General features: G+C 38.2%; 1 protein-coding gene across 1 annotated transcript in view; it reads right to left on the reverse strand.

Annotated features, from left to right (window-relative positions):
• The window catches only part of Nbas (neuroblastoma amplified sequence), a 285,612-nt gene that overhangs the window by 139,176 nt on the left and 133,378 nt on the right, over positions 1 to 13,058 (reverse strand). Inside the window, exons 32-35 of the mRNA XM_028772232.1 lie at positions 10,852 to 10,965; positions 3,750 to 3,863; positions 2,476 to 2,633; positions 1,689 to 1,775 (exon numbers count right to left, since the gene is read on the reverse strand). Coding sequence (XP_028628065.1) covers positions 1,689 to 1,775; positions 2,476 to 2,633; positions 3,750 to 3,863; positions 10,852 to 10,965 — 473 coding nt within the window. The remainder of the gene's footprint in view (positions 1 to 1,688; positions 1,776 to 2,475; positions 2,634 to 3,749; positions 3,864 to 10,851; positions 10,966 to 13,058) is intronic.

Here is a 13,058-nt window from a genome sequence, read left to right on the forward strand (position 1 = left end):
ACAGTATGTGCACACTTTTGGCAACACAGTATGGCTTAATCCAAAGAAGACACCATAGGGCCAGGTTGACACTTGCTAATTCATTGTAATAGCAGAAAACAGGAAACCCAAAAGCCACAAAAGGCTTTGCATAAACTGTTTCAAAGAAGGATGGGAATTCAGAACAAGCCCATGGAGCTGAGCTCAGCAGAAAGATGGTCTGATTCTATACTAAATAGAAAAACGATAACCCTCTCACACTAGACAAAACATAACAAGATGTGAGTAACCACCACAGGCCATGCAGAGGAACTATGCTGGAAATTGTTTAGACTCTATGTTCTTTATTTGCTTCCTTGTTTCTATTAGCCATGGACTAATCATTAAGCAGCAGAGCTTGCTAACAGAGCTCTAGCAAACATCACTCATTTACTAAAATATATCATGAAGAAGGTGTAAGATAAGTGGCATTATCTTCACTCACCACACACAATATCACATCAACTGTAAAGTAGTAACAGAAAAGAAAAATGTGAGAATACTCAGGAAACACAGAAGAGGAAACTATGAGAGTACTCAAGGAAAGTACTAGAAAGAAAATACTTGAGAAGAAAGGCTCAAATTCAGAGTACAAACAAGAAGGATAGTGTGGTGGTTTGAATATGTTTGGCCCAGTGAGTGGCACTATTAGGAGGTATGCCCTTGTGGGAGTAGGTGTGGCCTTGTTGAAGGAAGTGTGTCACCGTGGGGGTGGGCTTTGAAACTCTCCTCCTAGCTGCCCATGAGACAGTCTCTCCTAGCTGCAGTCAGATGAAGATACAGAATTCTCGGCTCCCTCTCCATCACCATGTCTGCTTGGATGTTCCCAAGCTTCTTGCTATGATGATAATGGACTGAACCTCTGAAATTGTAAGCCAGCCCCAATTAAATGCTGTCCTTTATAAAAGTTACCTTGGTCATGGTGTCTCATCATAACAATAGAAACCCTAACTAAGACAGGTAGGAAGGGCAAAGAAGAAATTACCTACTCCCCTGGCATGACAGAACCTACTCAGGAGAGTGATGGGTCTGCCATAACTCACAGTTTGAAAAGCATCAACAAGAGACAGCTAGATGATGGAGAAGGAGATCAGAGGAGATGTGCCTAAGTAAGTCAGACAGGTAGATGGTAGACAATTAAGAGAGCCAAGTCCTTATTGAGATCTTAAGTCTTCAATTAGACTGGAAAGATGACTCCTACCACACACAGTGACCACTGGCTCCTATTAGAGATGCTTAGACAATGGAAAAACCACAGAACTTCTAGGGACAGAAACCAGATAATTACTAATCTGTGCAAAAGTAAGTTACTAGGACTCCTCAGGATGATCTGTGAGAGCAAATAACAGGACAGAAGTTCTAAGAAAACTGTAGGAAACTGGTCATGTGCTATTTCTTCATCTGCATAGGGGTTTGAGCTGTTTTCCTTGTAATTTGTGAGCAGGCACTTTTGAGTTCTTTTCCATGTGAATGTTGTGTTTCACACAACACAAAACTGAGAAGTATTCTACACACACACACACACACACACACACACACACACACAGCCACACACAAAGGCATACATACACACACCTGCTATCTATTTTGGCATTGGGTGATTGATGCCATTTCATTCCACCCACAGTATCTTTCCAACTCCTTCCCTCCACACTTCTTAGCATACATACCTCTTGTAGAACTTTACCAATTAAGGGTGAGACACTAATATTTTCTCCTTCAGGATAGATCTCAAAATTTACTCTTTGATAAAGAATCTGAAACAAGAAAGGTTGTATTTTTAAAAATCTTCCTCCCGTATTATAGGCTTGAAATTTGGAAAGTATTAGGCTCTCCTTTTGAGAAAAATAATGTTATTTTATAATGAACAGTTTTGAGTAACAAACATAAATCAGAACTTCGGAAACAGTTTCCCAAGGAAGTGACAGATTGAGGAGAAAAAACTGTCTATGAAAAGCCTGCCACAGAATGTCATGGATGCCCATGGTGTGAAATATCAGGTTTATAGTAGCCTCCCTCTGTCAGCTCTTTTTCTCATCTAGGAAGATCTCCCTTTAACTCAGCATCTCTCTGAGGTCAAGTCCTACTCATGGTTTCTCGAAGGTATATGCCAACACTTGCTCAAACTAATGTGGTTTCAGGTAGATTTCACGTGCCTGGTTCTCATATATTTTCTTCATCATAATGCTGCATTACCCTCATATAGCCAATCATTTATTTCCTAACATACTTGTAGTTTTACTCAAGCCTCTTACACCATTTGTCCTTACTATAATAAAGCCAACAATACTCAAATATCCTCCGGTTTTCAAATTCTTCTATGTATGACAACCTGTTTCTTCTAGGACAGCAGCATACTATAAAAATAAACAAAAATTGACCCCATGTCTCAGATACATACACCCAACAAAATGGCCCTCACACACATCAAGATTTATTGTACTTGTGATCACTGACCTCTGTTTGAAGAGAGCTGCTAGCTGCCAAAAGAAGCTCAATGCTGCTGGGAGGGCAATGTGTCAAAGCGAAAGCCATGAGCTCCTGACGAGTGGCCAGGTCCTGATAACCTTCTGATTGACCCAACTGGCTACAAACAGCCCAACTGTCTGGATATCCTGAAAATTTGACAAAGAGGGGAAAAAAAAGGAAGAAAGAAAAAGTGATTTGCAGAAAGGAAAAGAACAATGTGAATAAAGGTGAGGGGTATCAGAGTCCTAACCAAGTCTTGTGGTACCAAGGCAGAACTTCAGTCATTAATGACACAGTGAACACAAGGCATGAGAATTCAAGCTAGAAAAGAAAGGTCTGAGCGATTCATTATCCACATAATTCAGGGGTACTCCAGACAAGTGTTTTTGACAGAATCAGAATCAATAAAAATGAATTCAAGGTATTTACTGAGCGCTCCAGGTGGATTCTGAATCCAGGACACTAGGAGTTTGGCACTGCCGACAGGAAACATTTCCTCCCATTAATAGTAGACATACATTAGACATACAGAAAAAGCAAACAAAGAAACAGAATTACGAGCACGGTGCTGGAGACAGAGCCTAGTAGTGACAGAGTTTACCAGAGACATAAGGCCCTAGATCCATTCCCAATAACAAACAAGTGCAAGGCGCGGGAGTGAGTTGGGCGGAGTTACAGCAGTGAAGCACACTGTGGTAACTGCTCCCTATTGGAGTTCAAAGCTTTTTCTATGCAGGGCCCATGATAAGATGGTACTGTGTTTTCTTCCACTAAGGAATGGAGATGCAAAATTATTCTACTATAAATTCTGTTTATTCTTTCAAGGCATGAACTTTAAATTCAATATAGGAAATATTTGAGCCAAACTCCTGCCCAATTTTTCAACACTGTTCTTTTTTCCTATACTAAAATATAGAAATATTGACTATCCGATCACAAATTGTAAGTATTCTTCCAGCTTTTATTTTCTATAATATATAAAATAGCATTAAAATGTTCCAGGTACTGTTTTTCCTGAAATCATGAACATGTTTTAGACAGGATACTAAAGTAACCAAAACTGTAGAGATGAACTATAGTACCTGAGTCCATTAAAATATTGATATTAGCATATAAACACACAGCATATAGGCTTGCTAACAAAATATATCTTAAGCAAACATTTGCCTGGCTTGCCAGTCAGGCTGACTGATTTCAGAAGAGCCCTTTCCATGATTTACCCTGTTGAGAGGGTGTGAACAAAGGGTAAGCTGTCTACTCACCTGCGGCCATCAGGTCCTTACAATACATACTAGCGGCTCTGTAGTCCGTGACATGGAGTGCTTGCTCCACTAACAGGATCAGAACCTGCCCATGCCTTTCTTCTGAGTCTTCACCTGTACACACAGACAGATGACATGATGATTAGAACAGCCTCAACGGATCCATATCATTAACAGAAAGTCTCAAATCCACAAGTAAAACAGACTGGTGTTTAATGATTGGAGGATAAAGGTTACAATCATTTTTGAGTTTCAAATCTACTTATTACATATGGAAGTTCCCCCTAAGTCTCAGAAGATTAATATCAGTTCTCAAGATAAACAAACAAACAAACAAAAAAAGTCCAGGATAATCCATAGCCCTACAAAGGACATGTTCTTTCCTTTAATAAGGGAGGAAATATATTTCAAAATGAGGTTATACAATAAGGGCTGGTAAAGATACTGATAACCTAAATTCACTCACCAGGACCCACATGATGGAGGGAACAAACTAGTCACCCAAGTTGTTTTTTGACCTCTACTGTCATGCCAAATACAATAAATAAAATGTAAACCCAAAACAAACCATGTCTAAAATTGATGAAGAAATACTAACTAGGGGGAATAAGTGAATGAAAGTAATGAAGTTATAATTTTGTTTTCATTGTTTTGGTATATGGGAGGGTTGTGTGTTTGTTTTGGTGTTTTGTTTTATTTGTGTCTTAAAATTCAACTAGTAAGGATGATGTCATGGCACAACCTGCAATCCTAGCACTGCAGACCTCCACAAGAGGATTTCAACTTTGAAGTTAGCCTGGGCAGTACAGTGAATGTAAAGCCATAAAAAGATCTTGTCTCAAAACCAAGTGACACACCACCACTAATCAAGTCTTTGAATAAACTGTGAATCCTGCTTAGCCACATCTCTGTGTTTGTCTTCAATATTTCAGTTTCAGCAAAAATCTCACTAATAAGTTTAGTCATAATCCCCTGCTATGGACATATATCATTGCCCCATCTTATCTGTCCATATCTCTTCTAGTAATGTTTCACCATTCCGGAATCTTAAGCAAAAATTCTATATCCTCTTAGGTTCACTGAATGTGAATCCTCTCTCTTGGAAATTTCATACCACTCACAAACTTATGTACATGCATGTGCATGCACACACACACACACACGAACAGCACACCTGTATTTGTACTTCAGCCTGTCACTGAGAAGCTATTAGTACAAGAAACCTCCAGCACTTGACTTCTTACATAAGCAAACCCAGCCCAATGAAAGCAGTAAAACACCACAGAGCTAAAGCAGACCCATTTAGTTATGCTGTCAAGGTAATTGTAACTGTTGGGACACTTCAAATTCAGAAAAGGCAAAACAAAGTTTGTATGTCCATCACTACCTCAAAAATGTGTGTGTCCTTCATGTTATTCTGTAGCTTAATGAATACAGAATTCCTGAAAAAATCCTCAAAATGGAGTGCGAAAAATCACTTTCCTTGTGTTTCAACATAACAGTAAAACATCAAGATTAAATTAATGCTACAACATATATTTTGAAGATACTTTAATACACAGGGATCCTGCACACTGCAGGCTGTTATAATACAACACATGTCTGTCAGAGTTTAAGGATTTCAATTCCCTATGGACCTGTGTATGTATGAGCTCATGGTTCTAAGACAGCTTCCACAGAAACCAGGCAGGTCTGGGCTGATACGAGAACACAAAGAGTCAGCCTGAGCACCAGAAATTTGATTCATCATCATTGTGAGTGCACAGGACACTCTGGTGGCACTTTAAAAATTTATGACCATGAGAACCACCGTATTCACTATGAACCTCACTACCTTAATTACTCTTAACTTTGTGTTCAATATACACTGGTTTGGCATCATACACCTGACTTAATTTGCTGATATAAACTTGGAAGAACAGTGGGACAATACAGACCCAGACCTGTTCAATAAGAAGACCCAATTTTCAGTGCTAAACAGGACAATACCAGGAGTGACCAAGCACACAGTGATTATACAAACTATGTTAGAGGAATTTTGCTTTGAAGTCATCTTTATAAAAATGTTTGATACATTTCTTGTATATAAAAATATATATTTGAGAAATAAACATGTAAGTAGAAAATGTGTTAGAACATGAGAAACTTCAGCTGAGACAGTCAAAGACCACTACGCATCCACCAAGTAAAACTCACAAGGACTTAGGGACAGGTTTTTGCTAAAAGCACTGACACCTGCAAATGTCCAGTAAGTATCTAAAAGCATGATAAACGTCCAGCTTTTCTGCCTCCTTTGTGTATCCATCTTCTTCAGCTGAAGTCATTTTGTCTTTCAGTCACCTTGGGTTCCAAACAACAGGTCTAATGGATAAGCCGCTGGTGGGAGGAAGTTGGATCTATCCCCAAGCAGCAATGACTGTAGTGTGGAGATAAAGGCCACCTGGATCAATCAGAATATAATGGCCAACCAGGCCAGAGCACATGCTTTCTGTCTTGGATTCCTCTCCCTTCCTGTACATCCTAGGGGCTCTGGAGGTTACCCTAGGATACAGTACTAACATCATCAGTCCTCCTGACAGCATCAGGTTAGCTATAGAGATTTAAATTCCTTTCCGATGTTTTTTTTTTAACATTACTATTTTTGGTCTGGGAACAGGTGGTCAGACGTAATATGTAGGTATCCTAGGAGCTAAGTCTCTGGTCTAGGACTCTACTAATCAAGGCCAGTATCAGAACTGCCAATGAACATCTAAGTAGAATATTTTCACTTCAACCAATATTTCTTTCTGTTTTTGTCTATTTTCTTAGACACCTTACAATAGTTTTCCTCTTTTATTCTGTGGGAACTGAATCAATCTAGGTTTGATTCTGCCTGATTTGTGATGCTATCTGCTGAAATAAACAGATTACAATTTTAATGTGTTTCCATTTAGTTTTTAAGAAGCCTAAAACCTTCCTACAACAAAAACCTCAGTACAGTAACCTAAAGGAAAAGTTTGGCACAGTCTCCATCAACATTTTGGTAAATATTAAGACCTTTTTAAAAATAGTATACATATATCTCAGTAATGCAGACAAAGATATATCAAGAATGGCAAATAAAATTTTCCTATTATCTTAATGAAAACTTTCTATTATTTTAAAAATCTTATGCTCAGTTCAACTGCATACACACTACAACTGTAATGACAACCATGAAATTACTATGGTCCAAGCCAGGGTCATTATGAAAACCTCAGTTATATATTCTACTAAATAAAAAAAGTTTTATGCTACTTACAAGTGTCAAAAGCACTGTTATAACATAGTTTCACCCCACCCTACCCCTAAGGAAACTAGCTAAATTACATGATATTTTTGTAATTTCTGAAAGGTAGTAGCATAAAAAAAAGTATAGATCAACAAGAAACAATATAATGTTTGACTTTAAATAATTATAAATTAATACAAGTTTATTTTGGTACTGGATAATATCATATATTTTTTCTGAAAGGTAGTAGCATAAAAAAAAGTATAGATCAACAAGAAACAATATAATGTTTGACTTTAAATAATTATAAATTAATACAAGTTTATTTTGGTACTGGATAATATCATATATTTTTAATACATTATAAACTAACCCAAACTTATTTTGGTACTGGATAATATATATATTTTAACACACTATAAATTAACACAGTTATCTGGGTACTAGATAATATCATGCTCTATTATTTAGAAAAAGAAACACAATCTTCCCTCTACTTTTAGTAATTCTTGTGTCAGACAAATCTCGGTAGAAAGATAGTTTAACTAAAAGGAAATAAGTGTAAGTTTAACAACACGCATGGGGACCCCTAGCAAATGAACAAAGCAGCATCTTAGAAACACCCAGTCCACTGACACAGAGACCCTGAAACACTTTTGTCTTGAAGCCCAGCCATAGATGAACTTTGTTGAACTGAAATGCAATCCTTTTAGGTTTTCTTAGACTTAACTCAAGAGTAATGACATATACACACATCAGTAAATGCACATACCACATTTAACATAAAATCCATTCCTACCCAATATTCTTAAAATGTTTCCATTTATGGACAATATACACAAAAGCAAATGACCCATGTGTAGTTTTTCTCTTGTGCCTTGGCTAACACTGATCTCATTCTTGAAGACAATGTGCAAGCCCCTAAAAGCTAAGTGCAAAGACTCACCTTGGATAATGTTGGGCTGTTGACAGAGTCAGAAAGAAGGGCTCACACAAGTGAGTGGTTGGGGTGAAGGGCTAAAAGGTTCCTGCGCACAAGAGTCTTAGGCCATTGGTGTGGAACCAGACAAGCTCCTATTTGCCTCAGCCTGCCATGTTCATTTTAGACTCAACTAACACACCTCATGGTAGCAGAAGCCAGCTTTGTACAGGGAGTAGCTGTCTCAGGTTATACTTGCTTTGCTTCTTTCACAGAAGCATGAGTAATAAAGCAAGCAAGGGATCCTGCCTATTTCTTCTCTTTTTATACTTAAAAAAAAAAAAAAAACAGACAAGAGACTTGCTATATAGGCAAAACTGGCCTCCAACTAATAATCCTCCTGTCTGAGTTTCCACAATGTTCCAATATTTTTACATGTTCCATACCTTTATGCATTGTTTTCTCTAATTTAAAATCAATAAATCCCATACTAGGTGATTTCTTTGAGAACAGCCATATCTGTGAATATGTTATGAAAGAGTTGGAATACACAAAAGCCACTGAGTGTCATCACACAACATCCAAAAGAGAGGAGACGCAAGACAAAAGGAGAAGGTATCAAGTAAAGTGCTAACAACCCAGCTATGTGAGAGTCTCCTCACTGCCTGTAAGGCACACAGTAAAAAGGATCAGGGATAAATATTAAAGAATAAAATTGAAATAATTATTGTGAATAAATTTTATGCGAAAAAGGGTCAAATAGCAGTCAGGAAGTTCAGAGTTACTTAGCTGAAAGTTAAAACCTGAGCAGGTAATTCAAAACTCCACACAGTCATGAGCAGGCTTTCAAGGACTGATGCCTAGAAAATGTGGTTAAGCAAGTAAATTCTTCAGAAGAATAGACAGGAGTACAAAAAAAAAAAAAAGCCATGGGGAGGTACACAAGAAAGCAATCCATAGCTGAGTGTGATGCTCCTGTGTCATTCAGCATTTGGGAGGCTGACGAAGGAAGATCTTAATGAAAGCAGAGCCTGGGGTATATAACAAGACTGTCCATTCAGATGGCTTGTCATCTAAACAGCATTAGTGGTACCACAACAGACGTATTTGAGTACTGAAGTACGATGTAAAACATGTCTGCAGACAACTATATGTTCCCTGCCTCATAAGGGATGGAGTGGCCCTCAACCCCTGACAATAAATTGGTCACTGTTACTTAGGATGACTGTCTCCTACCCACAGTTTCTTTTAGAAGTTTCAAATTACCTATAGGCAGGTAAAATCCAAAATTATCCAGTACAAAATTTCCAGAAATGAGCAGTTTATGAGTTTGATTGCATGGGAGTTTCAGCAGCATGATGGAATTTAGCATTGCCTTGTGATACTGTACTCAGGACATGAGCCATCCCTTTACCACACTACTTTTACCATCACGCCTCCAACTGCAAAGGCTATGGCCATGGGGCCAGGCACTTGGTTAAGATAGAATTATGTACATGCTAGCTGATGCAAATGCACATGGCTCATGGTATAAATATATTGAACAAATTATACATATTCAAAATTATTTCTCAATAATACTAATCCAAATTGTAATATCAAATACAGATACTACATGAAAGTTGGAAAGTGGTATAGCAAAGTTGAGATGAACTTGTTGAACAAAACTAGCTGCAATAAAGAAGGGAATTCATGTGCCGTGCATCTCTACATGCTGTTACTGTGTCCTCAGGAAGGACGTTCTCCTAGGAGAACTGAATGAAGGTTGCCAGGTCCATTCAGTTATATGTCAATACAAAACAAGACACTTAATAGGGGCACCTATAAAAGCTGAGTCCGCATGAATCCATCCTTCACGTAAAAAGAGCTTTTCTAGGCTTGCACCCAGTTGGGGCTCTTATTATTAGACTATGGATGACAAAAGCAATAGCTTTCCTATTGCCTACATGTGGTAACTGAACAAATAAAGCTTACAAATGTATAGTGCACGCATGCACGCATACACACACACACACAACATCAGCATCAAACCATTTTTCTGAGTTTACACTCAATGTTCTTCCAAGTGACCCATGATGCCTCGCATTGATGTGTGGCCCCAAAAATTCTGTAAGTCTACAACACTGACTTTCTTTTTAAGTTGAAAAGTGATACGTTTCCTAGAAGTAGAAGTATTAACAGCTCTATTTATTGGAAGTTCAAATATTAACCTATATGTCTACTAAATATAATGAATTTTTAATGGCTAGAAATAAATATAAACTCCCTTTAATTTTGAAACCATCCAGTGATGATGACTGAAACAAATTTAAACCATTATTAATGAAACAAAATACCCAATAATTATTCTCACAGAAACCGATATATATGAAAAATAAAAATATAAAACTAGCACTAAGATATATTGGCACATAGGACCACTGTGGTTAATAGAGCATGAAATGCAGAGTCGAAGATTTTCCTTAAAAGTAAAGCTCCTATTTCATACTGGTAAGTAACATACTTAACCTCTGTGCTCCTGAATTTCTTTTGTAAATTGAAAAGATGACCACCACTGTGACTACTCAGGAGAAAACTGAATGAGGTAAAAATGTATGAATATTTTGCCAAACAGTAAGTGTATAAAATGTTCTAACAAGTTTTTCAGACCTGCCAAACTAAGTTTAGACTGCAACTGTCTGGAACAGCTGCTCCACACTGGAGCCTGCTCTCTCCTTTGAAGGTAACAGTGATGTCTGCTGATTTTCATTTCAAGGGCAGTTGGTTTTCCGAAAACTTCAGTACAAACATACACTTTTATAACATGCCAAGAATCCTAGACAACATAATTTTTTGGTCAAAATAACATTCTTCTGGCATCATTAAACAAATCCTGATGCTCACATAGGCTGATGTGAAAAATGGCACAGGAGCTTAATTTTCAAAAGACTTACCTGCAACTCTGAGCAATTCAGCAAGGCCTAGAAGCTTGGCTGACTGTTTGTAGCATGTTGGGGACTGGGAAACACACTCCTTGATGAGGCTGATTCGGTCAGAACACAAGCGCACTATGAAACAGACATTGAAGAACGTCATGAACACAAAAGAGTTGTCATGAATGTTCACATGTAAAAGAACAAAATGAAATTATTATTCTCAGACTGGCTACAGTGGCATACACTTGTAACCCAACAGGGCTGACGCTAAGATAGGAGATCAGACATTTGAATACAGCTTGGACTATACGATAAGAACTCATCTCCCCAAGGCCAGTCTACATTTAAAATAAATTTGAGTGTGTGTGTGTGTGTGTGTGTGTGTGCGCGCGCGCACGCACATGTGTGCGCACGTGTGTAAACACCTTCTCACTAAGTACCGCTGATTGCTAGGTTATACAAGTATCTTCCTGCCTGCTTCCTGAGTGCTGAGTTTACAGGGAAGTACCATTAAATTTGGCTTCAAAAAGCCACATTTTCAGTCAACCTCACCCAAGGCTGGCGAGCAGGAGGTTCACAAGTGCACCATGTTCCAATTCTCCCACGGCTATGCCCAGAGCTCCAGCTAAAACTAGAATGCAGGAAAATGAAGCCCCTGATCAAGCAGTTCATCTCATAGAGCAAAGAACGTTTAAAGGGGAAAAGATCAAAGGACATCAAGTGTGCCCTGGATTCTTCCTCAGAGTAGCAATTTCAAGGAAGATGGCATTGCCTAGGTAGAGCTTATTTGCAGTAACTATGACAACTGTAACAGCAGGTACATAAAATAGAGAACTGTATCTTAGGCACTGACTTATATGTAACTATCACACTAAACCAACTCTTACAAATAGGTTAATATCCCCAAGGAAAGAAAGTGGGTTAGAGAGAGCTCAGGATACCTAGACAAAGATCAATGAGAAAGAGGTGGGCCTGAATTTATCTCAACTCTTTACATTTTGTCTGTGACTTTCATCTTTATTCCTAAATCCATTGTAAATTCTTATATAGCTCATTCAATGCTAACACTACAGGGGACAAAGACTCAAGGAAGTAGGCCACTAGTACCTCAAAGAACTGAGGCTTCTGCTCCTATGTTACTTTTCTTAAAGGGGAAAGAAAACTATGGTGGAAAGATCAAAATACACAGATGAATTCAGTTATACTTCCCAAACCCTTCTAGATTTAAGGACAGCAGCAAGGAAGACAGCAGCCAGCAGTGCATGGCTTCAGGTAACCACTTTCTTCATTCAGAGGCCTAGAGTCCTGGATTTAAAGAAACTGACAATCCAAGACCCATTACCAGCTATGGCCAGCTAAAATCTTGAATGTGGCAATACACCACCCTCACAGAGCAAAGGACTCAAGACAAACTGTGTGAGCAATGCTTCTATCAGTGGTTCTCAATCTGTGGGTCACCACCCCTTTAAAACCATCAGAAATATCAGATATGTACATTAGCATTCATAACAGTAGCAAACTTACAGTTATGAAATAGCAACAAAAATAACTTTATAGTTGGGGTCAGCACAACATGAGGAGCTGTACTGAAGGGGTTGAGAAGCACTGGTATGGAGTGCTAGAATGTACTAGCCTCACAATGTAGACTCTCAGGACAACTGTGTGACCAACGCCTATATGGATGGCTCCAACATCACACTTAGGCAAAAGAACCTCTTGCAACTTTTGAGTCAAGCATGGGGGAGGGACAGCTAGTTAATAGTCTATGAAATTAAAATACAGGAGTAAGTTTTTTGCCAAAGCTGAAATAAATCTGCAACTGTCGTCAATAAAATCCCAGGTACCTAATTTTGGTTTTAGCCAATGGTCTCACTGCCCAGTTGCTCTGTAACTATTGTTACTTCTTTTCTTTCTTTCTTTTTATTCATTTAGAAATAATTTTTATTTAGTAGCCAAATAAAACTTCTGATAAATATTTTTCATCTGTATGATCATAATCTTAATAACTAGAAAGGTAGTTTATATCCAACTCTTACATTCATATTATTAAATATCAATCCTAACAATCACACTTATTTCTGAGTAAAATACACAAAGATGTGTGATGCACCATGGAGGGTGCCAGAAGCTTACTTCACTACAAATTCAGTGGCCGTGTGTGTGTGTGTGTGTGTACATGAGAGAGAGAGAGAGAGAGAGAGAGAGAGAGAGAGAGAGAGAGAGAG

This window comes from Grammomys surdaster, unplaced genomic scaffold (assembly GCF_004785775.1).
Source record: "Grammomys surdaster isolate TR1022 unplaced genomic scaffold, NIH_TR_1.0 212, whole genome shotgun sequence".
Lineage (NCBI taxonomy): Eukaryota > Metazoa > Chordata > Mammalia > Rodentia > Muridae > Grammomys > Grammomys surdaster.